Genomic DNA, 25909 nt, shown 5'->3' with positions numbered 1-25909 from the left:
GTAAAAACATACTGTCCTTTCATTTAAAACAGTTTCATTCGTAACAATGTCAGTTACTTTTTAGATTTGTTCTCGTCTTTTAAGAATCATCGCCAGCAACACTATAAAAACAAGTGTCGGACACAAATGAAAACTCTATAATAAAAAATATTATTATCATCATTTTTTCCGATCCTGTCTGTTCGCGTCTCGTTACCTCGGAAGTGACGCAATCCTCCCACTGATGCGTACAGGACACAGAGGAGACAACAAGGAAGAGAAGCGATGAGCGAATTGTTTGTTAATCTGTCTTCATCCTCCGTAAATTCGACATTTTGAGAATCCATTTCAGCAGGAGCATCAAGTCCGGTCTTCATCCTCTCTAACCAGCACAATATTACTGCGATATGGAAATGTTGAGGTTTTGAAACAAGCGGTGAAAGATTGTGACCTGAAAGGTGTCTCTACGCGCAACCCCTTCGGATGTCGATATTGGATTATCACTTTTGTTTTTATCACTAGCGCTGACATTTTTTTTTTTTTACTTGTTCATCTTTTTCTTTGTTTTGTTATTACCGAGCAAACGTTTGCTAGTTTATATTTGACCCGAAGATGGAGTTAAGAGTTGGTAACCGATACAGACTTGGCAGGAAAATTGGGAGTGGATCGTTTGGAGACATTTACTTGGGTGAGTCGATCTCTTCAACTTTTTATTTTTCGTAAGAATATTGTTTTATTTGATATTGTTTTGTGAGGCGCTGACATCAGTCCATCCGGGTGTGAACATGAAGGCTTGATCAGCTGTTCCCTGTTACTGTTAGCAACATTAGCTTCGGATTAGCTGTCCCCGGTTATCGACAACTATAATCTTTAACTTGCGAGTTTATATGCTAATATGTTCGCTTTACTCACGTTATAGATATACATTCTGTAATTCAAGCGTTTGAAATCATCTTAACTATGATTCTTTGCCAAGTTATTGAGTTAAAACCGGTGGCGTCTGTGCGGCTAACCATCTCTGGTGACCAGTTTAGCTGGTCAACTTTAGCTAAAGACACACAAATAAAATGTCTGGTTTATGCCACAGAGACAGTGTGACCTATTTCAAAATATATTGTTTATTTAAAAAATAAAAAAACATCCCGCCATTGCGATGTCAGGCATACAATTTAAACTGGTGGATCTGGTAAAAAAAAAAATGAATTTATATTCTGAGGAAAGTAACCAAAACGAATTAATACCACAATTCTACCTCACCTGTATCCCTAAATGTTAAATGTCGTTGCAGAGATAAATATTTAGTTTCGAATTCTGTTTGTTATTTAAATAAGTGTATATTTTGGGGCCTCTTCTGTTTGTGGTTATTTGGTTGAATGTTTATTTTACCCTGTCTTCTTTTTTCATTGTACATCCGGAATTTCCACTAAGAAATCATTCATTCTATATATTATCCTTTCCTCATCAGTGAAACTAGCATCATTCTGTGTCATATTTCGAGCACACAAATCACTCGGGAGAAGCCTGCGCCACCTGATATGTGTGGAGCCTCCACCATTATGAAAGACTCCACCCAGCCAGAACATGCACTCATTTCCCTCTGGGTAGGAACTGAAAGTATCCAGAGCAGACGGAGGAACACCTTGTTTATTATCCTACAGCTGTCGGATTCATAACAGTGTTCCCCTTTTTAAATTTAGCATAATGTAGAGTCAAGTAGGTTAATGGTTAGTGGTGCATGCTGTTTGCAGGATCCACAGGTTTTGTACAACAAAGTCTAAATTTGTCAGATGGACACCGTCCCGATTTGTCATTGGAGTATTGGTATCCCCATTGCTCCACCAAAGCGTCCACTCATTTAATTTCTAATGGTACATAGTTTATTTCCAAAGTTATTATTACTTTATTGAAACCTGTGCTGCAGCTGAGAAGAAAAAAACTATTTTGATGTTGTTGTTGTGTTTAATTGTGTGTGTTGGCAATAATCTGGCAAATGATACCAAGATACAGGGGCAACGATATTGCGATAGTGTATGAACAAAAGGATATATTTGTAGTATTGTCCGAGTACTTGACTCTAGTGTTGCAGACTTTATAGACCACATGACTCTTGACAAAGTCGTTACTGCTTTCATTTGTTTTTAAACCAAAAATATGTCCAAACATCAACTCTTGAAGTTGCTCGACTGTATCCTCTCGTCCACAGTCATCTCTTGATTTTTTTTTTTTTTTCCCCTTTTCGTCGTGAATGTTGTAATAAGTGCCATCTAGTGACTGAATGTCTATTGCTACACAAAATAAACAATGTCAAGAATATTTGCATGTTCATTGTAAATATATAAATCAAATTATTTTAATGTGTACCCACTTTATTGAAATATAAACCATAAAATAAATAATGGTTTAAAAGCCAAAAAAAAATAGTAAAAAATATATATAAATTGTTACTAAGTAAGTAAGTAATTTTTATTTGTATAGCGCTTTTCCAGACCAGGGTCACAAAGCGCTTAAACAATCAAAACAATATTCAATAAAGTATATATTTTAAAGATCAAGATAAAACTGATAACACAACAGGAGTTCCAGAAAATCAAGGAAAAGCCTGAACAAGTAAAAACGTCTTAAGATGTTTCTTGAAAGAGTCAGTAAATATCTATACTGTGTTGTGAGTAAATGGAGATATTTAAGTGTATTTTCATTCCCCCCTAGTTGTGAACCTCTTTAATTTGGAAGCATTGATGAAGTGAAAACATGTCTTAATGCTAATTTGTACTTTTTTTTGCAGGAACTGACATCTCTGTTGGGGAGGAAGTGGCCATTAAACTGGAATGTGTCAAGACCAAACACCCACAACTCCACATTGAGAGTAAAATATACAAGATGATGCAAGGAGGAGGTACAGAACACTTTTGTACTAGTGCCTTTTTATTTAGTGCATAAAGTCTATTTCCTCCAAAGGGATCATTTTACCACCCAAAATAAAACGACTCCCCCTCCTTCTCCATTTAGGAGCAGTAGTGGATGGTTCCACATAGGAATAATTTTGGTTTTATGTTTAGTTTCCAAAACCAACTCTGTAATCATAGCTTATTTTTGAAAACTCAATTCACTCTTATTTTTTTGTCAGTCTGCTGTGAATTTAAAAAGGATTGTGGAGTATTTAACAACGTGTTTCAATGACATCAGCTTAAACTCCTCCTCCCTTTTGAGTTTGACGTCTTGTAGAAGAAACAGCTTATTCATTCAGTTAACCTACACAACGTGTTCCACTTAATCCAACATGGCAGGATAACTTTGTACAAGTAGATCAGGTCCCAGATTACAATGTTTATTTGCGTGTGTGTATAAATAGCCAACACGGTGTATAGTGATAGGTGCTTCCACCAGCACTTTGCTGCTGGTTCTCTGCCTCTAGAAGGAAATGCCAGATGGCCTCGATGCATCTGCAGCGTCAGATGCTTCCACGCTGGTCAAAGTTCAAACTGCCTGGGTTCTTTTTTATATTTAGGATAGTGAACTTCTTGCCGTGCTTGGCCTTGTATAAAACTGATGTATTAAAATCCTTACAGTGATGCTGTATAGTAATCTTTACATTACAAATGTTACATAATGTTAAGCATCAATTTTCCTGTGGGTGTAAGATGAGACTCTCTTAGCCTTAGCCAAACATGGGTGTCACTCTTAATTGTGATCCACTGTCGTCTAGCAACATTTTGAAGTTCATGACTACATCCCAAACATGATCAGATTATGTTTTTTGAAAGGGTTCTATGAAAGAACCCCCAATTGCTTTGATTACTTGTTAATTATTATTATTGTTTTTTTTTTAAATTAGGATTTGAATGTTGCGACCGTGACCCTATGACTTGGGTTGTTGACATTTTCCTGCATGTTATAACTTAAGCTCCTTCTTCCTCTCAGTTGGTATTCCCACGATCAAGTGGTGCGGCGCTGAGGGCGACTACAATGTGATGGTGATGGAGCTTCTGGGACCCAGTCTCGAGGATCTCTTCAACTTCTGCTCAAGGAAGTTCAGCCTCAAAACTGTCCTGCTGCTCGCTGACCAGATGGTGAGAATCCACACCATAATTATGCTTTATCCTAGTTATTATAAGTATTTGTGCATGACCAGCATTCCAGTATAAAATGTATTTTTCAAAATGCGGGTCCAGTTATACTCAACATTTAACATAAACCCTCAAAATTATTTTTGTTTTTAAAAATTGTTACAATTTGATGACGATCCCCTATTTATGTAAGTAAGAAAGTCTTTTTTTTTTGCAAATGGCCTTTTCGCAGACCAGGGTCACAAAGCGCATATATCTTCACTTTAGTCTGCCTTTTTTGTCTTTTTGAAGGACATCTTTCATGGTCTGTTGTTCCATTCTTTTGTTCATTTTTTGCATTCTTCATGGGGTCGCTGAGGTGGATTTTCCAAAATGTTGTCACATGTCATAAACTTGGCTGATAGGAGCAGAACAAAATGTGGTTCAGGGGCTCAGTGCAGGGAAGGTTTCTGCCTCCGGAGCCAGCAGAGCTCTGGATCTGTTCCAAGTTCACAGTCCCCTCCTCGGTATAGCGTGCCCCCCGAGAGTATGACGCATCCTAGGATGAAGAATATTTATTTCCTTTGACAGTAGACCCGCTGCCACCCAATCATTTAAACATTAAGTTTGAAATAAACTCTTTCCCTTTTTTTTTTATCCAGATCAGCCGCATCGAGTACATCCACTCGAAGAACTTCATCCACAGAGATGTCAAGCCTGACAACTTCCTGATGGGTCTTGGCAAAAAGGGCAACCTGGTATACATCATTGACTTCGGCCTGGCCAAGAAATACCGTGATGCTCGAACTCACCAGCACATACCGTACCGTGAGAACAAGAACCTCACCGGCACCGCTCGCTACGCCTCCATCAACACACATCTTGGAATTGGTAAGTAAAGAGAGACCAATGGATGACGGTGAGATCCGCTTGCTGATGATGGTCCCCCGTGTCCCTACAGAACAGTCCAGGAGGGACGACCTGGAGTCGCTGGGCTACGTCCTCATGTACTTCAACCTGGGTTCTCTGCCTTGGCAAGGCCTGAAGGCGGCCACCAAGAGGCAGAAGTATGAACGCATCAGCGAGAAGAAAATGTCTACACCCATCGAAGTCCTCTGCAAGGGCTACCCATGTAGGTGGAGCTAGTCCTCCAAACTCACCACGTGTGTGTGTGTGTGTGAACCATGCGTCATCAAAGCTTATCGTCATTGTCCTGCTTACAGCCGAGTTCGCCACATACCTGAACTTCTGCCGCTCGCTGCGCTTCGACGACAAACCCGACTATTCTTACCTGCGGCAACTCTTCAGGAACCTCTTCCACCGACAAGGCTTCTCCTACGACTACGTGTTCGACTGGAACATGCTCAAGTTTGTGAGTACATTTCTCCCGTCACTCTGGAAGTATAACAGTGCAATCATGATATTATATTATTATATTATATTATATATATTATATACTATATAAGGTTTTATTTTATTTATTTGAATGTTGTTTTTTACCATTTAAAAAAATTATTTAATGCAAAAAAATAGATTTTGAAGCTTAAATTTGTTTACTTTAATAATTAAATAACACAATTCGATTATTTGCACTACAAAACCAACATTATTGTATTTATTTCCAAAGGTAAAAATAACTAAGAGTAACGAATTAAAAAATATTGTGTTAAGAAAATGTGTTTTTGATTTATTATAATACGAATGTCATTCGATGTCATTCTTTTTTGAAAACAATTAAATGCTTAAAAAAACATTTAAATAAAGAAATGTTATATGAAATTCAACATTCAATATCTTGATGGCACTGATCACTGACGTCTTTTCTAGCTGCTTAAATAACATGATCCTTTGAAACATTATGTGAAACAGTAGTTCCTCACCTTGACCTGAATCATCATCATTATGTGTGTGTGTGTGTGTGTGTGTTTGTGTGTGTGTTAGGGCGCCAACAGAGCCGTGGAAGACGCAGACAGAGAGCGGCGGGAGCGTGAGGAGAGGTTGAGACATGGCAGAAACCCAGCAGCCAGAGGTGTAGCATCGGGCTCCGGACGAGCTCGAGCAGCTCAGGACATAACGGCACCTTCACCACTCAACCCTGCCTCACACACAGGTGGACGATCGCACCGTTATACGAGCTCAACCGTCGGGTCGAGCGGAGCTTTAACCATTTCTTAATTCACCGTCTGCAGACAAGGACAGGAAGGTGAGCATGCGCTTACACCGAGGAGCGCCGGTCAACATCTCTTCTTCAGACCTGACCGGACGCCAGGACGCGTCACGCATGTCATCCCAGGTAACGCACTTTTTTAACGGAGCGTGTTAAGAGCGACTGTCTTACAAATCTTTCCGTGTGTTTGTGTGTCAGGCGTTGTCTCGTGTGACGCCCGGTGGAGTCCAGGCTGCAGCCCCGCGATGAGCATTCCCCACATCTGTGCACCAAGGAGGCCTCGACATGCACCTCACACCCACACATACACCCTAACCACTGGACTCTTGACTCACAAGCCGTTGCACTAAAGTCCAGTTTGGCTCTTGTTTACTCAGAGATGCACAAGTGTGTGTGTGTATTTGGGGGTCCGTGCGTGTGTGTGTGTGGACTGCCTTGACACAGAGGCAGCTGCAGCCTTCTCCCACAGAGGTGGGATCTACTCCCCCAGCCATCTTTGAAGACTTTGTCTCACTGTTCTCAGGCAACACCTTGTTTTCAACTACTCTTGACGTGTTTTCGATAATAAACATCTAAACTGACGTTCATAATGTTCAGCTCTTGATCTTGAGAGAAAAAGAGTTTTAATGCACCACAGAACAGTGCCTCTCCTCAGATCATTTTTACACTTCGGTCATTTTAAATTCAACATGTTGACCCCTGGTGGTCTGTAGTGTGGAAGCAGGATGTATTACTAAGTGCAGTGTGTGTGTGTGCGCGCGCAGCAAGACAAGTTGTTTGTGTAGTGATGTGGTGATTATTTGTGCGTAGGTTTGTGTGGTGCTGTCTTTGGGTTTCACAATCTGCGGGCAGGTTCAACTGTGCTAGTTTGCCCATTTTACCCTCCAAACATCAAACTACTGCCCCTGATTTGAGGCCCATATTGGATCTTTTCTTTTACTAATATGCTGCCTAATGCATCCGTCAAACAAAAAAATGAACAAGGAACTGTATACATTGCAAGAGGGAAGGAGGAAGATGTTTGACCAAAGAGCAAAAGGAAGCTTGAAGTGAAGCTACATTTGTTTTTGTCTCATTTTAAGCAGGTCTAGCACAACTGTTAATACTTTTAACTCCCTCTACTACTACAGCTCAACTACATAGTTCATTAGGGGTCAAGGCTGGTTTCTGATGGGGCTCCCCTGACCACTTTTAAATGACTTTTTAAATTGCTAGTATAGTCAAAAAGTATTTTAGGGCATTTAGTCTAGATAAAGGGGGCGGGGTTGCAGTGGTGGTGTGTATGTTGTAACTCTAAGCTCAGCAGACGCGCTGGAATACTTCACTCTTTAACTGTTATTTTCTTCACTGCGTGATGAGGAACTTTACCTACTGATGATGAACATGAAGAGTAGATCATGTCGTTTTACTCACTTTTTGTTTCTCCCACTTGTCTGTTGTTTTAAGAGGAGTGGAGATGGTTGCTCGTGTCCAATGATGGGGAATCTTTCCACTCTTAAAAACCTTTTGCTTTGTAATGCCACTGTATTTGTGTATTTTAAAATGTGTGTAAATAAATTAATACGTATGTTATAATTTGTCTTTATTTCGTCACTCAATGGCACATATCTCGTATTCAGTTGTCTGTGTGTGTTTATTTACAATGTTTAACATAAAATGCACCATATTATAACAGTTACTCTTTTAATTCAATGTATGATTATCCCATGTCCTTTTTAATCCTTTATTTTTTTGTTTGTTTTTCTTTATATGACTAGTTCACAGCATTTGATGTACTTTAATTTAAAGTAGGTTCTTTTAACCAGCGGTCACAGGTACTTTATTGGTGGCAGTTGCTAAAAGACTTCTCACCAAACTTTTTTTTATTCAAAGCCTTATGGGAAAAAGTTAATTTGGTTTCTAATTTTAATATCGGTGTAATAATGTTGATATGAACCCAGTTGACTTAAATTTTGAAATCCCATTTAAAATAAATATTAGCAACTCAACACATGCCGAACAATAAATAAATAAAGTTTGACAACTTGACTCGCTGTTGCTTGAAAAGGGAGGGAAGAGCAGAGAATCGAAAGTAAAACAAAAAAGCAATATTCTGTAGTCGATAAGGGATTTATTGATGCAGTTCTGCAGTAAAACCAAAAGATGGCGGAAAAGCTTGAAAGATGTGAAGAAGTCTCGCGATTACCTGCGCAGAAGAAGAGTTGAAGTTTCCCATCGACGCCGTTTCACTGTTACACACAACAGAAAACGTGTTGGGCGACATACATTTGTGTTTACTACTGCAGAAGAAAAGACAGTCAAATAACCAGGCGAAAACACAGTAAGTACATGTGTTTTGAATCGTATTTTGCAGAAATACATCTGCCTGAGTTGGGTTTATGTTAAACTCTGAACTTGTGTCCAACTGCTGTGATTCATGTGGTTCCACCTCAATGCTTGTCGCTGGGGAAACAATTCAGCGGAATTTTCGAGGAGCATCTTTCTAAAGTCTTCATCTGATACCTTGGCCATGATATGTAGTTTCGCTTGAAACATCAGCTCAAATACTTCTGGTCTGCAGTGGTCAGTACATGTGACTATTAAAGTGCTCACCATGACAGTATTGTGAGAGGCCATCACATGGGAGAGGTGGAGTAAACGGTTCCTTTTCATCAGGGATTTCCTCAAATTTTCCAGTAAATGTGTGTCTAAAATAACTTGTTGAAATTAAAAAAGAAAGTAGTCAACACTTTATTTCCTGATTTATTTGGTAATGTTTTCAGTTTGCTCAACTGCTATCTTTAAACATTAAATTACGTTGTGATATTTCTATAGAAGTTCGATGTTGTAAAGACTAAGTTGGCGATCATAAAAAAAAAAATTCTTGGGTTGGTTGGATCGTGTTTTTCTATGACTTAGTTCCCTGACCCAACTGAGTCTTGCAGATTTATTCTTCTAGCAGGAGTAGAAGCAGAATACTGGGTGAAAGTGAAAGCATTCCTGATACAGCAGTGTTGTTTATTAGTTTGAGGCCACTAGTAGTATCTTGAAAAGTTGTTTCAATTTATTGTGACTCTTTGAGCTCTGAATTATCCAAACGACTAATGCTTTTTGTAGACTTCTTCGGGATCGTTGCTCTGATCTTACCTGGAAAAGTGAACCCTTGATAATGGAGATGGAAGGAGATATGCTTGGTTTCAATTTGTGCCCATGATCTGATGTTTTTTTTGGCGTTTGTCCATGAGGCATCAGCTGCATGAGTTACAAAATGCTCTTCATGTCATATATAAACACTTTAATCGGTGGAAGACGCAGTTGGTTCTTCAATAGTTCATCAGACACCATCCACCAAGATGCATGAAGTATTACCTACATCAAAGTGGTAAAAACCAGTGGTCGCCATTTTGCCAGTTTCTATATGTTTCAGATCATTTGTACTATGCTGGGCTAGTGATGCCGAAAATTGATTTTTTTTCCCAGCCTTTCTAATGCCCTCTGAGACTTTGAAAAGATGAAGGCTGACCATTGTACCTCATCTGACTTTTTCACCATGATTATCCTTGTTTTCAATGTAGACACTTTACTGATGGTGATATTTCGGGGAGAATTATAACAGCTGATTGAGGAATATTTCTGTTTTGTAGTCACCCATCATGACCAAGCTGAAGGGCTTTGAGTTCTGGAAAAAGACCCTGAAGGGAGCACGATACGTGGTGGCGCCGATGGTAGACCAGAGCGAGCTGGCGTGGCGCCTCCTGAGCCGTCGCCACGGGGCTCATCTGTGCTACACCCCAATGCTGCACGCTCAGGTGTTCGTCCGGGACGCCAACTACCGGAGAGAGAACCTGTACAGTGAGGTGTGCGAGGAGGACCGGCCGCTCATAGCTCAGGTCAGCAGCATCTTTGCAGTCTTAAAACCATCAGATGGTTGCGTCATGCTCTTCTTCTCCTTTCACAGTTCTGTGCCAACAACCCGGAAGTGTTTGTCCAGGCAGCCATCCTTGCTCAGGACTACTGTGATGCCATCGACCTGAACTTGGGTTGTCCTCAGATGATCGCCAAGAGAGGTAACCCCTGTTACTTAGAGGAGCTGGAGAACGACTCGACTTTCTGCCTTTTTATTTAGGTCACTACGGAGCATTTCTGCAGGAGGAGTGGGAGCTGTTGGAGAAAATGGGTAATTTTGATCTCTTCTTACATTTTAATCTAAGACAAACTTTTGTTTTCTACAGTCAAACTAACCACCACATCTAAATCATCCACTGACCGGCATTCAGCAAATGACAAGTTGTGAGAAACGGTTTAAGAACAGCACAGTTGGACATAGTTTTCTATCTGCAGCTGAAATAAAATGCAGAAAATGACTCAAGAATTGAACAAACTGCAAAGTTAATTTACCAAAACAAAGATAACGAAGTTTAAGAAAAATATAAAATAATTTCATTTAAATTGTGTTATCTTAAGACACTTTTAAACACAGTTTAAATGTATATAAGAGAAGAGGAAACGGGTCACAGCAAATCACAATGGAGAGGAAAAACTTTTCTTTCAACAGGCAGAATCCTCAATCAGAACCAGACTCGGTGTAGACGGCCTCCTACTGTGACTGGCTAGTAGGGAGAAGATTGGTTTTTAGTTGTAGTAATTGTGTCTGATATTCATAGAACAAATAAATGTGTCTCATTTTTCTAAAATGATTTCTCACTTCTTCTAAATAGGTTTTCCAGCCAATTGAAAGCTGTGTTTAATAGGAAAGCAAAGGGATGTTTTTATTGATTGAAGACGCCTCATCATAATCTTAATTTTGGGTCTGGCAGGAAAATTGTATAAGCAAATGGAAAGTAGTTTGAATCAAGTTAAGCTTTACTAAGATGAGACAAGACATGAGTATTTATATCTTAAACTTTGACGTTTTCTCAACTTAACCTCTTCGGGTTGAGATTTTGAAATGTTGTGATATGACATGATGGCAACTTGACAAAAGTTGAAAAACATTTCTTATTATCATTTCTCGTCATTTCTTGCAGTTAAGTTGGCAGATGAAAAGCTGTCCGTGCCAGTGACCTGTAAAATCCGGGTGTTTCCGGACGTGGAGAAGACGATTCAATATGCCCAGATGCTGGAGAAAGCTGGATGTCAGGTACAAGGCTTTTAATCACAAGGTGGATCAAATTAATCAAAAATGTTATACTTATTTCTGTAAAGCACATTGAGAGTAAATTTTAAAACATAATATTTTTAAAATGACTGTGGATTAGCAACAATATAAGAAAACAAGGTATTTATTCAGAATATCCAAGTACTTGTATATTGCGAGAATAAAACCATTTTTGTTGTGTTCATGTCTGTTTTTAGCTCATTTGAGTTATCGTCACAGTAAAAGAAGTTGTTTTATATTTGTAACACAAGTGTTTTTTCATTGATCAGCTACTGACTGTTCACGGTCGTACCAAAGACCAGAAAGGGCCGATGACGGGCATCGCCAGCTGGGAGCACATAAAGGCCGTCAGGTGAGGATTCTTAACGTTTGCTCTACATGGAGTGGAGGAAACGTCACCTACATAGTGAACGTTTGATATATTCAATGGCAGGAAAGCTGTGAACATCCCAGTGTTTGCCAACGGTAACATCCAGTACTTGAGTGACGTGGAGCGCTGCATCCAGGAGACGGGCGTGCATGGAATCATGAGCGCCGGTCAGTGGACCTGTTCAGGCTGATCTTTGAAGGCCAGCGCTGACGTGGGTTTACGTCTCTTCCAGAGGGAAACCTGCACAACCCTGCGTTGTTCGAAGGCCGCAGCCCTCCGGTGTGGGAGATGGCGGAAGAATACCTGGAGGTTGTTCGGAAACACACGCCCTGTACGCTGTCCTATGTCCGAGCTCACCTGTTTAAGATGTGGCACCACACGTATGTTCCGATTTACATCTATGTTTAGTATTAACATGTATTGATAAACCAACTATTTTCAACCACACAATCAAATATATGTATTATAAAACCTATTACAGTAATTTCTCGAGTACTTAATATATTTTCAACTGTTCGTTTTAATTAACCCTTGCGTTATCTCAGGGTCAGTGTGACCCAGAGATCCGAAAACAAATGTTTTTGTGGTATCCCTTGTGTTTTCTCTGGGTCAAGGTGAACGACCTCCTCAACTGCATATGTATTTATGGGAGACAGGGAGGTTGTTCACCTTGACCAAGAGAGAACACAAGGGATACCAGAAACTAATTTGTTTTCAAGCCTCCAGGTCACATTGATCCTAAAGAAAAACAAGGGTTAAAGGCCTGTGGATTGAGTAATTATTCCACTCATTGGTAAAGATGGTCATGTGACTATGAAGTTACTGATCAATACTATTGTTTTATGGATTTTCCAACGTGTGTCTACTCAGACTAGCATGTTGAGGTCCAAGAGTCCTTTTGAGTTTGTTTCACAATGGTCTTCTCAGAGTTTTAACACCTTTTCTTAAACTGAAACATGCTCACGGTTTGTTGCAGGCTTCAGATCCACCAGGACCTGCGAGAAGAGTTGGCCAAAGTTAAAACGCTGGACTGCCTGGCAGAGGTCAGCCGGCAGCTGAGGCTCCGCTGTCAGGTGAATCTTTATCTTCATTTAAGACCCCAATGTTGAGGACTCGCTGCTCAATAATCCTGCACTTTGAATTGCAACTGCCCACACAATGATGGTTGAAGGTTGATAATAATTTTCCACATCTTTACCAAGTTAAGATCACAGTTACAAGATACTTTTTCATACAGAGAATTACATTTATTGGAGAAGCTTTCCATGGTTTTCCTCATGATCAAATCAAATGTTGATAATGGGACGACCAAAGCTTTGTTCAGCCTTTTACGTGCATTCATTTTCAGACCTGTGTAGATGAAAAGCAGGTTTATGCATTAACTACTTGGATCTTCAGTTGACAACATGGAAAGAACGAATAATGACAATGGCTGTCTTAATTAAACAATTTTTTTTTGGTCATGCAGCAGTTATGGGAACCATTTTAACAACTCTGGGTTGAACTTTGAACTAAGATGATGTTTTTCTACTCCATTCAACTATTGACTCCAAAATGCAAAATGTTTAACCCTCTTGCAACACATTAGTAGGCAAGATGAGTAAATACAAGGGATGTTTGTGTGTGTGTGTGTGTTTAGGAGGAGATCGCCACAGAAAAAGAAGTCGACATCGGTTCCCTTCCCTTCCCTCACTGGATCTGTCAACCCTACGTTAGACCTCTGTGAGTTCCCATGTCATTCTTTAAAAGGTGTCGAGGAGACTCGATAATGACGCGCGACTCTGCTCTCACAGGCCAAAGGAGGCGGACGGCAACGGTCCGTGTGCAGTGGTGAAGAGAACGCTGTGTCAGAAGAGGGCGCTGGAGAACTCTGAGCTCACGGCGGACAGCCTCTCCAAAAACAAGCTGAAGAAGAAATCCCGCAACCCCAACAAGAACTTTAACGCAGATCAAAAAAGTGAGTTGTTTTTTTTGGGGCACTTCATTGTTTAACAGACTGACTAAGTTGTTTTGTTCTCCTACAGCCAAGTACGTCAAGTGTGAGCAGTGTGGAAACCCAAAGGTCTGTTCCATGTCTGCTTCATTTTCTCGTGTTCAGCTCCAGGTTCTTGTCTCTGACCGTGTTTCCACCCTCAGGGCAACAAATGTGTCTTCAACCTGTGTCGAGGATGTTGTAAGAAGAAAGCCTTCAAGGAGGTGGCAGATTGTCCAAGTCAGTAAACACAACATTATCAGCTTCCTTGACTGAACACTGCGAGAATAAAATAGAAAATATAAATTATGTGTTGGCAGGATTAAATAAATAATGTGATTTGTGGACTCTAGAGCCAGAATATAAAACACCCTAACCAAATTCTAAAAGAAAAGTGATTTGAACATTTTCATTTTATCGTTTGTTTATAAGTGACAGGTCCAATAACACTGTAACGAGAGATATTTGCATAGACAGATGGTACAAATTATATATTTTTTTCTAACAAAGCAATAAAGCAGATGGCTTATAAAACTGCAGACAGGACCGTCATTTTAAGGCCATCTGATTGTATTATTTCTGACAGCTTATTGTGTTGTCAGTTTTTTACGCTGCCGTCTCTGTCGTCTCAGCATCAATTCATCAATGCCAGGTTTACATGCTGTATTTCCTTGTTTAACAAGCAGATTGATCACGTTTAAAATCTGCATTATTTGCATTTCGCTGTGTAATTTCCAGCATAAGATTCACTAATAATTTTTAACTTTAGAAACGCAAGTCATCATTTGTATTGTCAGCTTTTTAATTATCTTCATCACCGTTGATCAATGAAATGGTATTCCTATGATCTGTGATCTGTTACTGCCCATCGCAAATCTGACACGTTCTTATTTCCCCGCACAGGTCACGGTCTGAGATTTAAGACGAAGGCAGATAAGCGCAAAGCAGAAGAGCAGGAGAACATCATAGCAAATGCACCTCCAGAGTTTGCTTCAGAACATCTCAACGCTGGTTCTCTTGCAGAGAACGTGTGAGGCCTCTAGATGAGCTGCTCCTCTACCCTTCAACACCATCCCTTTAACTTTAGGCTTTACCTTCAACTGAATCTAATGAACAAATGACAACGATGCGCATCAACACTGTTACTCCTGTTCAGATAATATGTTCTCAGTCGATTACAATGTGGTTTGGATTTTCATGTTTGGCACTTGCTAATGGCTGGAGCTGAAGTCAATACATAGATGATCCAATTGTCTTCAGACACGCATCAGAAGTTTGATTTGACAATAGCAGGAAGATAAAAAAAAAAAGAGGAAAATAATTCATTTTTTATAAATACTTTTTTAAAGGTTGATCCTTTTATCTATCACCCCGATGAAAAGTCAATTGTTGTTTTTTTTCAAGAAATCAAATTGTGCTTTACATAATTGCACATGTTTCTTCTCAACTACAAAATGGTTCTTTGTTTCTTCAGTTTCTCTGTAAATTATTACTTAATTTGCATTATCCTCATCTCTTAAAACATCTATAGATTTGCCTTTTAATGTAGAACAATATTTAATTTTTATTTAGTAGACGGTTTGCTGGTGTTGCTGGTGACAAGACTGCTCAATCTAGACTATTTTATTTTTGCACTATTTTGAGTTGCATTCTGCGCCATTCACACCCGTTTGGTTTCCTAATATTTAAAAAATAAACAGTAATACGCAGCAGGGCAGGTTAAATCCAGACTGGTTATTTATTTTTTAAGGTTAATGGCTTGTGCATTTTATATGTGCCTTTTGATGAATTCCACTTCTTGTTTACATGGAGGATTACAAAAAACAATGTTACATTAGCTGGTAATAAAAAACATTCAGAGATAAACTGTGCTTTTGTTGTTTTTTTTTTATTTATGATTATTTGATTTGCCTGGTGGCGTCAATACTCATTTCGTCTGACATTTTAAAACATATCTTTAGCTTGAAGCCAATATTAAATTAAATGGTTGTACTGAATATAAAACATTAACACATTTGTGATTACACGAGTTAAGTCTATATATATTGATTCAACTTCCTGTTCACAATCTTCTCGAAGAAAATCCCGAAATAAATACTCAAAACTTTATTTGAAGTGTATTTTAAACAGGAAATTGACAGTCCAATGTGCAGCATCTCATCTCCTCCGTCGGCCATTTTGCTTGTTGGGAATATTATTATTTTACTTGCAACAAAACTATTTGGCAACTTTGACTTGTAGACTCACCTTTTACTGTGGTGAAAAAAAGTATAGAAGTGTTATAGTAGAGGGTTCATATTTTGTAAGGTACATGTCGACGCCGTGAGTCGGAACGTTGAAACCGAGTTTCCCGTGGGGTTTATTTTTGTGAAACACCGAATTTCTGGTGACGTACCGACGGATCCACTGCAACTCAAAAGTGTCTGCTATGGAGGTAAACAGAGAGCTAACGACAGACTCTTGGCTTTAGAGCTGATTTAGGCCTAAGAAAACACTGTAGTTGTAGGATTGTTGCAGACACCTATTTACTTGACAATGGAGCAGAACTCTGACTCTTCTCCGGACAGCAGCGATGGTGAGACAGTTGATCAAACTCTTAAAACTCGTGACGTACAAACAATTGACGATAATAAACTTCCTAATGTCGGGTTGGATCTCTGTTCAGGTCGGGTCGCGCGGTGGAGGAACTGGGCGGCCTTTTGGTGAGTATATGAGGATATAAAAACAGCAACATATGTTGAATATCTCTTATTTAAAAGTAACAACACAAACTAACACATCAAGGGTAGCCCCTTAAACGTCATTCTTCCTGAGGTTAGTCAGTCGGTAACACGTACTTGTGTGTGTGTTTATATGTACATGTATATATATATATATATACACACTTATGTAATATACTTAAACAAAATTTGTCATTGGACAATTCGCAATTAAAATACCGTCAATCGCAATCTGTCCGAGGATCAACCTAAATCTATTGCCATGGTATGGTATTAATATAAACGAAACAACAATTTTCTTACAAACCATGATTTTATTCAGAATCTACACATCCAGACTTGGAATCAGAAATTCCATAGCTAAGCTTCAAAATCTCTAAAAAATACAATTAGGAATTATCATTTTTCTAACACTTAAATTTACAGATTGGAATTCCAATCTGTACTAGTAGGATTCCAGATCCTACTGGATTCCAATCTTTACTGTGACAAATATATATATATATATGGAGTGGTTACATCCCACTTTAGACATGGATAGAAAGTGGGTTCTTTCTAATATTGACCAATTTTTGAAATAGCAAGTCTTCATTATGGAAAAAAGGCATTTTCAGTGTCTAAATAACATTCTTGTTAATTATTTCTGATGTGTTTCTGAAGTCACAGAAAGAATGATTTTATTCAGCTATGGATATTACTTTTTATTGGCAGTACTGATTAAAATCCACCGTATTTTTTTTTTTCTATGGACAATATTTTTTCTAGGGGCATGTGTTAAATTAGAGATATTTCATTTTGCATCGTAAGTATTGTCAGTTAGTATTCCATAAAAAATGGCATAAACCCAGATGGACACTTTTTTTTAAATGAGGATATTGTGTACAATATTATTGAAATTATAATTTTAACTTCTCTTCTTTGAATTGCACATATTCAAGTGGTCTTGTTATGGTCCAGAGCAAAAAGCCGTTTTCTGTTGCATTATTTACTTTACTACACATTTTATTAAACCCCTGATCATTTAGATTCTAACTATCTTTCCTCCTATTCTGCAGGCTTTTAGGATTGTGTAACAATTTTGCATATGTGGTGATGCTGAGTGCGGCTCATGACATCCTTAAGAAACAGGAGTCTAGAAACAACACATCATCTGTAAGAACATGTTTTCTGCTCCTTCTGATGGGTATCAAAACTGACCAATGATGATTTATGAAATGTTAGATATCTCCGTCGGTCGAGCAGGTGAAGGATAACAACAGCAGCAGCAACAGCAGCAGCAACTATGACTGCAACCCTGCATCTACTGCGGTAATTGAGCATGAAGTACAAGAGCAAAATCATTGTTATCCATCCTTCCATCCATTTCTTTCTCAAAGTATGTACATGTATATATATATATGTATATATATACATATATTTTATGCACACACAATATACAAAATCTTCACAAATAACACTCAGACATTGTTGATTTACAGTGTTTTTGTAAAACAACAATTTAAATACATTCTTTTAAGACTACATTTCTTTTGACAGTGGCGAAAAAACAGTTTGGGAATGACTGGATCAAAACCAATATTTGAGTTGGTGCTTTAACTGTAGTTGTTTCACATGAATTATATTTTGTTTGAGAAAAAGAAAGAAAAGAAACTTGAAATTATTGTTTCTTTTTTGTGCTATTTGTCCGCACAGACGGTCTTGTTGGCTGACATCCTTCCAACTCTGATCATCAAATTGTCTGCCCCCTTTTTCATCCACAAAGTGCCTTATGGGTAAGTTTGTTTTAGTCAATAAGTATTAAAAAGCTTTAAGTCTCTTGGAAGACAATATCTGTAAAATGAGTGTTCCTGTCTGTTGCTCAGAAAAGCTCACCAATTGAAAGTATTTTCAGTTTCATTTTTCAATAGGATCTGTCGAAGGTTTAGTTATCTATCGCATCCATACAGTTATGAAAAGCAACTAGCTAATGATAGTTTGCATAATAGTGACAGAGGAGAACATTAAAGCAAATGTTTGAATGACAAACTGTCCCATGTAAATGAAACTACTTTCAAAATGCAAACACTGATGTAGCGTTCAGATTCTGTGGCCATCTACAAATATCATGAACTATATTTATATATTTAAAAAATAAATTCACTCAATGTCTGTTACTGTTTACTGCCGGTTCTTACAAGAGTGTGATGTACTATGAAAAAGTCTAACCTGTACCTTCAGATTGTATTTTTCAAGAACCATACAAAATCCCTGGTGATCATAATTGCATTGTCATCAAGATGTCTTTTCATTCTCTATTATTTTTTCTTATTTCAGGTTACGTGTACTGTTCTGTGTTGTCATGGCTACTACAAGTTTCCTTCTGGTGTCCCTCTCTACATCTGTGTGGTTGAGCATTCTCGGTAAGAATGTACTGTGATTTTTTGATTGTTTTCGCTCTGTTTTTTTATTACATGACATACATGTCATAGACAGCTGATTTATTTTCACCCGTTTGACTCACTTTTGTAAAAACATTTCCAACTACAAATACTGTAGAGTGCACAACTAAAATATCTACGAGCGTCATCATTAGCACCTTAAACATCGACACATCAGAGGTTGTATGGTTGGCATGACGACCATAACATTACCAATTCCTTGTATCTAACATTTTCTATAGATGCTTCAAGTCAGAGTCTATAAATACTCATTTATTATCTTGTTTGTATTCAAAGTGTTGCTGCTAAATGTTCACCTGAATATTCTCTTCTATGTTTCAAGGTGTTATCTTTGCCAGTTTTGGCGCTGGACTGGGAGAGTTGTCTTTCCTGTCTCTCACCGTTTTCTTCAGCAGGTAATAACGTCTTAAACACCCTTTTTAAAAGACATTTTAAAGAGAGCTTTTCTATTATTCCAGGTAGAAGGGTCTTTGTATTGGCAAAAAATCTCCCGATATAAATATCACGAGACGGGGGCAACAATATGATACATTGTGATAGTGTAGGATTTAATTGTAGTATTTTGGAGTTTCTCTAAAAACACACGAAATATGCAAACATCAGCTTTAAAAGCTGCTGGAGTTGACTGTATCCTCTCGTCCTCAGTCATTGCAGGATATAATTGTTCCTTTAGCTGCTGTAGATGTAATGACTGCATGTAGCAGCTGGAAGTTTAATTGCTACTCCAAAATGAATGAATGCTCTGAATGTTTGCACGTTAATTGCATTTATAATAAAAATATATATATATATTTTGTACCTACTCTATTCAATTATAAACAAGCTATGGAAAAATTGTTAGAAGAGGTGAAGTGTCTCAGATGGTTTGGACATGTTGAGAAAAGAAAGAGAAAATGTTAGAAATCGATATTATAGAAGGAGTGAAAAACAACTACTAAGGTTTAAGGATATATTTATAGAACACAGGGGAAGAAGAAGGATAAGCAAACATAGATTTAGGTGGAGTCTTCTGACTTTTGGTGACATTTTCTTTATGAAAATGCAAAAAGAAGAGGATAATTTGATAATGCTGACTACTTAATAATGGTTGATACTTTATGAGCAAAGCTTTTCATCCTTTTCACTTCCTCAACTCAGCTTAAAGTATTTGTCGAGCGACCCATAAGTGAACATCATTATCGTAACTTTGTGTTTCATTCTTGTAAAAGCATGTGTCTCCCTCCTCAGGGATGTACTGGGAGGCTGGGGCTCTGGCACTGGTGGTGCTGGTGTTGCTGGAGCCTTCCTCTACTCTCTACTCACTCAGGCTGGTCTGACACCGCAGGTCACTCTCCAAATCATGCTCGTGGTGCCGGTCATCATGCTCCTCAGGTGAGTGTGGAGCTCGGATTTATTCATGGAGGGAGAAACATTTTAAATAAGAATTCATCAGTAGTTTAAGCAGTTGTAACCTGCTCACTTTAGGGACCTTCATTCAGTTTCATTTTGTTGTTTCCCTGCTAGAGAAATCAAGATTTTTTTCTTTTTTTAATGACTGTTTAAGATTTCTAAAGGTAGTGCTAGAATATTTGATTTTAGATTGATTTATTTTTTCGCAATTTCAATGCCTTAAATGTTACTAAAAAGTATATAGACTTCAATATTTGAATATCATCTTTATTATTATTTATTATATAATCTTACTGTTTTAATCCATGTTTTTTTTTAAACCAACAATTTATCTGTTAAGTGAATCCCTCCATCCACCAATATGTCCATCCATCCCTCATGATGGTCGGATCCATCAATATTTCATAAAGGTTTTAAGAGCTTATGAAATCTAGCAGGCATCGAATGTTGTTTTGAATATTAAATTACAATTTTTAAGTCATCAAAATTAATCTTTTATGTTAAATGCATTTAACATGCAATAATCCTTGTTACTATTGAGTTATTAAGCAACGTTTTTTATTAAGAAAGATTATAATAATAATAATTATTATTATTGTGCTTTTTAATTTAGTTTAATTTTCAATTCTATTATGAATGTTACCAAGTGTGAGTTGTAATTTATTCTATCCTCGTGCAGTTATTTCGGTCTTCTGGTGGCTCCTCCATCATTGCCACAGTGGAGGACCAAACCGACGGCAAACATAGACAGAGGCTCAGAGGACAGACGCCCCCTGATGGACGACGAAGGAGAGGATCGTAAGGAAACGCGCGAAACGGGTAACTGAAGAAGACATTAGTTGGCAAACAATGCATGATATTGTAAAGTTGGAGGACGAAGTTTGCTAATGGTTACTCACTAGCATCTTCTCAAAAGTACTTTGACTATCAACGGATAAACTGTAATTATCAATACCTGGTGTATGATGTGGATTTGAAAAATGTCAGACACGTCACATTTCTTAACTGTCCGTTTTTTCGTATCTTTTTCTTAATTCTAGTAATGTGCAGAAGACAAGACGCTCTGACTCTCCAAGAGAAACTCCTGGTCATCAGGGTGAGTTGTCTGAGTGTGTCTCGCATTGAATCATTGTTAAAACTCTTACTTCCTGATGCTGGAGCAGGGTCTGCTGAAGTTTGTTCTGCCTCTGGGCCTCGTCTACTTCGCCGAGTACTTCATTAACCAGGGCTTGGTGAGTTTTGCATTTCCCTTCTGCATGATTGGCAGGTCGTGGAAATCGACTTCCTTTAGCTCGAAATAAGTTGCATTAACATCTCTTTACTTCTGTGGTTGGACAATTTTCCTAAAGTGACGATCATTTTTTGTATAGATGGAACTCCTATATTTCCCAACGTTCTTCTTGTCCCATGCAGAGCAGTACCGCTGGTCAGTAAACACCTGCAGAGTGAGCTAGTTCTACCAGTGTATGTAGATTCTTGACATTGTCTTGTGAAAGGTATCAGACGCTGTATCAGATCGGGGTGCTGGTTTCTCGCTCCTCACTGTGCTGCCTGAAGATCCGCAAACTCTGGGCTCTTTCCTGGTTGCAGGTGAGATTCTGAACTGTTCTGAACGTACATTTATTTATTGAAAAGTTCCACCAATGTATATTTTTTTAGGCTGATTCATAGGAAATGAATCATTTTTTAAATCGGGGCAATTCTAGTTTCAAAGTTGGTGACAGAAATATAGGAAGGAAGATAGACTGACAGCTAAATTAAGAGATGTTTAACCTTGACCTTGAATTAAAATGCGTATCGACTGGACATCAGGTAGCAATGATTTTCCAAACCTTGCTAATGCAACTCACAGAGATGAGGTAGAATGGAGCTTTGGAGTAACGACTCCAAATCCAGGTGGCAATTCGGAAAAACCTTGACTCCTTTGAGGCTCAAAATTTCAAATGTGATCCACCAGTCGGTCACCAAGGTGGTGAAGTTAGATCGCATTACATCATCAATTCAATCAGTCACACTAGTCTTGTAAAATGTCTTTGTCCCTCACGGTTTGACTTTGGTATTTTATTGCAGTAATAAAAGTACATTTATTGACAGTACACGGTCCAGGAAAAAGATGTTTGTGAAGGTCGAGTTAATTGGACCAACCCTCTACGTTTGATGATCTACTGACTCCTTCAGGAAACATCTTAAGACCTTTTTATTTGTGCTTTTTCTTAAGTTTCTTGGGTTTTTTTTGTGTGACACTCTGTAGTCTTGACATTTTGAAGTTTGTATTTTAACTGTGTATTGATTTTGATTGTTTAAGCGCTTTGTGACCCTGGTCTGAGGAATAACCTTTACTTACTTACTTACTCACTCTACTCGAAAATTAACCAATTGGATTGAAATGTTATAACTGCATTGATCTTGAAGATGTCATCAGTAGACTCAAGATATGACTAAAATGTTGGATTCAGTTTCAATTTATTTAAAAGGACAATGTGCAGTTACAGTAAAAAGATGGCTACACCAGATTTAGCACAATGCTAATTTCCATCTGTTCATCATCATTCACAGTGTGGCGGCTAACAGATGGTACCCGCGAAGGTAGCATCAGATATCATAAATACCCAGTTGGTACTGTGTGTACTTACAAGATAATAAAATTACACAGATTCTTTGTTAATCCGGTGGAATCCAAATACATATCTGGTACTATTAGTGCGTGCAGGACTGGTGGTCTAAAAGCCATTCTTTGACAGCCTGTGAGAAGCTATGCAAAAGTAGTATATATATGTTTGCATTTAATATGTAGATTATTTTGACTTTGACATTTTGGCTCATGTTTTAAGTTCTGTAGTCGACTGCTGAGAAAGTTTTATTACCTCTGCCTTAAAGTGACACACATACACACAAGTTAATAAGTTTTAGTTTTTAGCTCCCCCGCTTGTCAGAACAGTGTAACTTCACTGGACAGGTACATTTGTTTACACAACAAAGAAAACACTGTTATAGTTTCAGTTCAGTCCTTTATGAAAACACTGTTATTGACGCAGTGATGTACATCTGTTGAGTGGTCACATGACACTCCAGGCTCCAGCGGGGTCGTCCAGACAAGTGAAGAGCATAATTAAAATAATACAAAGTTTCACTACATGGATTGGAAATTCAACCATCATTAAAGAAAATATGAAAAAGAACAGTTTTGACGTACATGAAATGACATTGTCTCTGTAATGAACAATTATAAAATGAATATATTTCATTAATATAATCTAGATTTAATTTAATCTAATATGGGTTTTCTTTTATGTAATAAATGCATTTCCTTCTTTGCATTCAAACAATCATTATAAGACATTTTTCAATCTATTACCATTACAGAAATAAATTATTATTATTTTATTATTAAAATGTTACTTTTATTTTTAAGCATATTAATATATCTTGAAAAAAACGTTTACATTATCTATCATATGCACCTTTACATCAACATCAAACTATTTACTCTAATTTGTGAGAACAATATCCTCTAGTAAACAATATTAGAATTGATATTCTGATCTATTTTCTCTGTCTTGCAGGTGCTGAACGCTGTCCTGCTGCTATTCGCAGTACGTTACCTCTTCTTACCGAGCGCCTGGCTGGTGTTTGTCATCATCTTCTACGAGGGGCTGCTGGGAGGGGCCGCATACGTCAACACCTTCTTCTTCATCAGCAAGGAGGTACCCGACACATTCTCAAGTGTAAAGGCGTCCTCTGGTGATCACATGACCTACGTTCTGCTTCACAGAGTGAGGAGCGACACCGGGAGTTTGCCATGGCCACAGCCAGTGTAGGAGACAGTTTTGGCATCGCCCTGGCTGCACTCGCTGCTTTACCCACCCATCACTACTTCTGCTCACTATGATCCACATCAGAAGTGGGTGCTGAGCAGAATGACATGTTGTACGTGTTTCCTTGACACTTTTTTCTTACTGTGTTTTGTTCCATTTTAAATTGTTTATGGATTTATTTCCTATTATGATGAAGATAATATAATGACTTATTTCTAATTTACTAATACTACTTTTACCAAAACGTTACTGTCTTATCTTTTTTTAATTTTACAGAGTTTTTTTTTAAACATATTTAGTGATGGGTTAGGTATAATAATGACAATAATACAAAAAACAAAACCAAAAAATTGGAATATAGAATTAAAACGTTTAAAATGTTTCATTTAAATAGATAGATGGATTATTCTTTAAAGATAATGGGTTCAGCTGAAACATTTCTGAAAAGTTTACTTCAATATTTAAATAAATATTATTATTTTTAAATGAAAACACAAAAAAAAACATGAAATGTAATATAGGTTTTTGAATTAACCTCTTACGAGAAGAAGAACTTACCGCTGTAATGCATAACCATGGTAGTCATGGCAACGGGTCCAGGCTAATAACTGTGTTAACAACCTGTTGTTGAACTGTAAACACATGACTCAAATGCAGTGTAGGCAGGACACTTTTTATGATGACCACTGGCTGAGATAAAGGTTTGTGCATTCATCAGGGTTTTGGTTAACATGCAGATAATTGTTTACCAGTTTGAAGTGCTGTATTGCAAATGTTTTCTATTTTTTTGGTGCAATATTATAAGTATGGCAGTGCTGTGGATGTTGATGATGATTTAACTGTTACTGTTATTGCTGCTGGCTATTGGAAAAAAACAATTTCCCGAAGGAGACCTCCTGAGGGATCAATAAAGTTTTACCTTATGATAATAATAATAATAATAATGATGGTGATGCTATTTGGACTCTGTGATCAGAGATTTATATAATCAGATTATCCTGGTTTTGATTATGTTGTTTTGTGTCTCATAAACATTAACATTGGACTCACAAATAAAGTTATAGATATAATATGTCATTATTTTCTTCACATTGGAGTAATGTTTGGTTGTCACAGCAGCTCCCAAAAACAATGATTAACCATACAAACGGATAATATTGAAACATACAGTAAGTATGTTATATATTAAAAACAAAACCCAATAAGAAATTTTAAAAAATTGAGAAAAAATCAACAAAGTATAACTCTAAATAAACAATGCTAATAAACATGCACAATGCCACAGTCGGCAGAAAAGGAGCAGCAGAATCCTTCCTGCAGAACGGATGTACAAGTCCGACACTGAAGGAGCTGCTAAATTGTTTTTAGTTCAAGTCAAGTTCTTTTATTGTCAAATATACTTGTATCAAGACATGCAGCATACTTTAAATTGTAGTCCTCTCAGACACATGATGCAAAACATAAAGACGGGTGTTTTATTCATCATTTACCAGCAGCAAACATGACCAATTTGTAATACTAAATATTTCAAATGTTTCTAGAAGGACCAGTTCATCCATCTGTTAATACTTTCCCGTTTAATCTGCCCAGTCATTGTGGAGTCCTTTTATGTTTCCATTGTGATCTACTGCACCTAAATGTCTTTGTTCTCCACTTTATTACATCATAGAACCGGAAGGTTCAGTCTTGTATACATTTGTTGTGTTCAAGACAAACCACAATCTTAATCATTTTCAATGTTCTCACCAATAATCAAATAGTAATATGTGTATATAATTTACAACGATTAATGAACATTTTAGGTTTTAAAAAAAATCAGTAGAAATTATAGCCTTATGAATTTAAAAGTCGTTATAATGTAGATGGAATTCCAACAGCA

At 37.7% G+C, this 25909-nt stretch overlaps 3 protein-coding genes across 3 annotated transcripts; all 3 read left to right on the top strand.

The window, feature by feature from the left end:
* The first annotated feature begins 220 nt into the window (after nucleotides 1–220).
* On the top strand, nucleotides 221–7764 carry csnk1da (casein kinase 1, delta a). The gene is made up of 9 exons (XM_087809979.1): nucleotides 221–667; nucleotides 2762–2872; nucleotides 3898–4046; nucleotides 4685–4913; nucleotides 4984–5154; nucleotides 5246–5394; nucleotides 5964–6132; nucleotides 6212–6315; nucleotides 6388–7764. The coding sequence occupies exons 1-9, from the start codon at nucleotides 592–594 to the stop codon at nucleotides 6436–6438; spliced, it is 1209 nt and encodes a 402-aa protein (XP_087666105.1). The 5' UTR covers nucleotides 221–591; the 3' UTR covers nucleotides 6439–7764.
* A 647-nt stretch (nucleotides 7765–8411) lies between these two features.
* Nucleotides 8412–15534, top strand: dus1l (dihydrouridine synthase 1-like (S. cerevisiae)). Its single transcript, XM_087810136.1, has 14 exons — nucleotides 8412–8509; nucleotides 9813–10058; nucleotides 10127–10235; nucleotides 10295–10345; nucleotides 11196–11308; nucleotides 11596–11678; nucleotides 11760–11863; nucleotides 11929–12076; nucleotides 12673–12769; nucleotides 13336–13418; nucleotides 13490–13653; nucleotides 13721–13758; nucleotides 13833–13908; nucleotides 14572–15534. Exons 2-14 carry the CDS (start codon nucleotides 9822–9824, stop codon nucleotides 14700–14702), a joined length of 1434 nt encoding a protein of 477 aa, XP_087666262.1. The 5' UTR covers nucleotides 8412–8509; nucleotides 9813–9821; the 3' UTR covers nucleotides 14703–15534.
* A 535-nt stretch (nucleotides 15535–16069) lies between these two features.
* cln3 (CLN3 lysosomal/endosomal transmembrane protein, battenin) lies at nucleotides 16070–25107 on the top strand. Its single transcript, XM_087810135.1, has 15 exons — nucleotides 16070–16243; nucleotides 16334–16370; nucleotides 17444–17540; nucleotides 17610–17696; nucleotides 18081–18160; nucleotides 18702–18787; nucleotides 19149–19221; nucleotides 20054–20197; nucleotides 20895–21034; nucleotides 21256–21311; nucleotides 21379–21447; nucleotides 21586–21641; nucleotides 21712–21805; nucleotides 23779–23919; nucleotides 23988–25107. Exons 1-15 carry the CDS (start codon nucleotides 16204–16206, stop codon nucleotides 24102–24104), a joined length of 1317 nt encoding a protein of 438 aa, XP_087666261.1. The 5' UTR covers nucleotides 16070–16203; the 3' UTR covers nucleotides 24105–25107.
* Nucleotides 25108–25909: the final 802 nt, after the last annotated feature.

The sequence above is a fragment of the Callionymus lyra genome, chromosome 15 (assembly GCF_982586985.1).
Source record: "Callionymus lyra chromosome 15, fCalLyr1.hap1.1, whole genome shotgun sequence".
Classification (NCBI taxonomy): Eukaryota; Metazoa; Chordata; class Actinopteri; order Syngnathiformes; family Callionymidae; genus Callionymus; species Callionymus lyra.
Note: the sequence above shows the minus strand (reverse complement) of the source record. Positions and strands in the feature narration are given on the sequence as shown.

Excerpts from the sequence above, each read along its gene's own strand:
- csnk1da (XM_087809979.1), top strand. The coding sequence starts at position 592 with ATGGAGTTAAGAGTTGGTAACCGATACAGACTTGGCAGGAAAATTGGG. Across the intron at positions 4,914-4,983 it reads CAACACACATCTTGGAATTG|AACAGTCCAGGAGGGACGAC; the intron begins GTAAGTAAAGAG and ends GTGTCCCTACAG. Across the intron at positions 5,395-5,963 it reads ACTGGAACATGCTCAAGTTT|GGCGCCAACAGAGCCGTGGA; the intron begins GTGAGTACATTT and ends TGTGTGTGTTAG.
- dus1l (XM_087810136.1), top strand. The coding sequence starts at position 9,822 with ATGACCAAGCTGAAGGGCTTTGAGTTCTGGAAAAAGACCCTGAAGGGA. Across the intron at positions 10,346-11,195 it reads GGAGCTGTTGGAGAAAATGG|TTAAGTTGGCAGATGAAAAG; the intron begins GTAATTTTGATC and ends CATTTCTTGCAG. Across the intron at positions 12,077-12,672 it reads TTTAAGATGTGGCACCACAC|GCTTCAGATCCACCAGGACC; the intron begins GTATGTTCCGAT and ends GGTTTGTTGCAG.
- cln3 (XM_087810135.1), top strand. The coding sequence starts at position 16,204 with ATGGAGCAGAACTCTGACTCTTCTCCGGACAGCAGCGATG. Across the intron at positions 21,035-21,255 it reads TAAGGAAACGCGCGAAACGG|TAATGTGCAGAAGACAAGAC; the intron begins GTAACTGAAGAA and ends TCTTAATTCTAG. Across the intron at positions 21,312-21,378 it reads AGAAACTCCTGGTCATCAGG|GGTCTGCTGAAGTTTGTTCT; the intron begins GTGAGTTGTCTG and ends ATGCTGGAGCAG.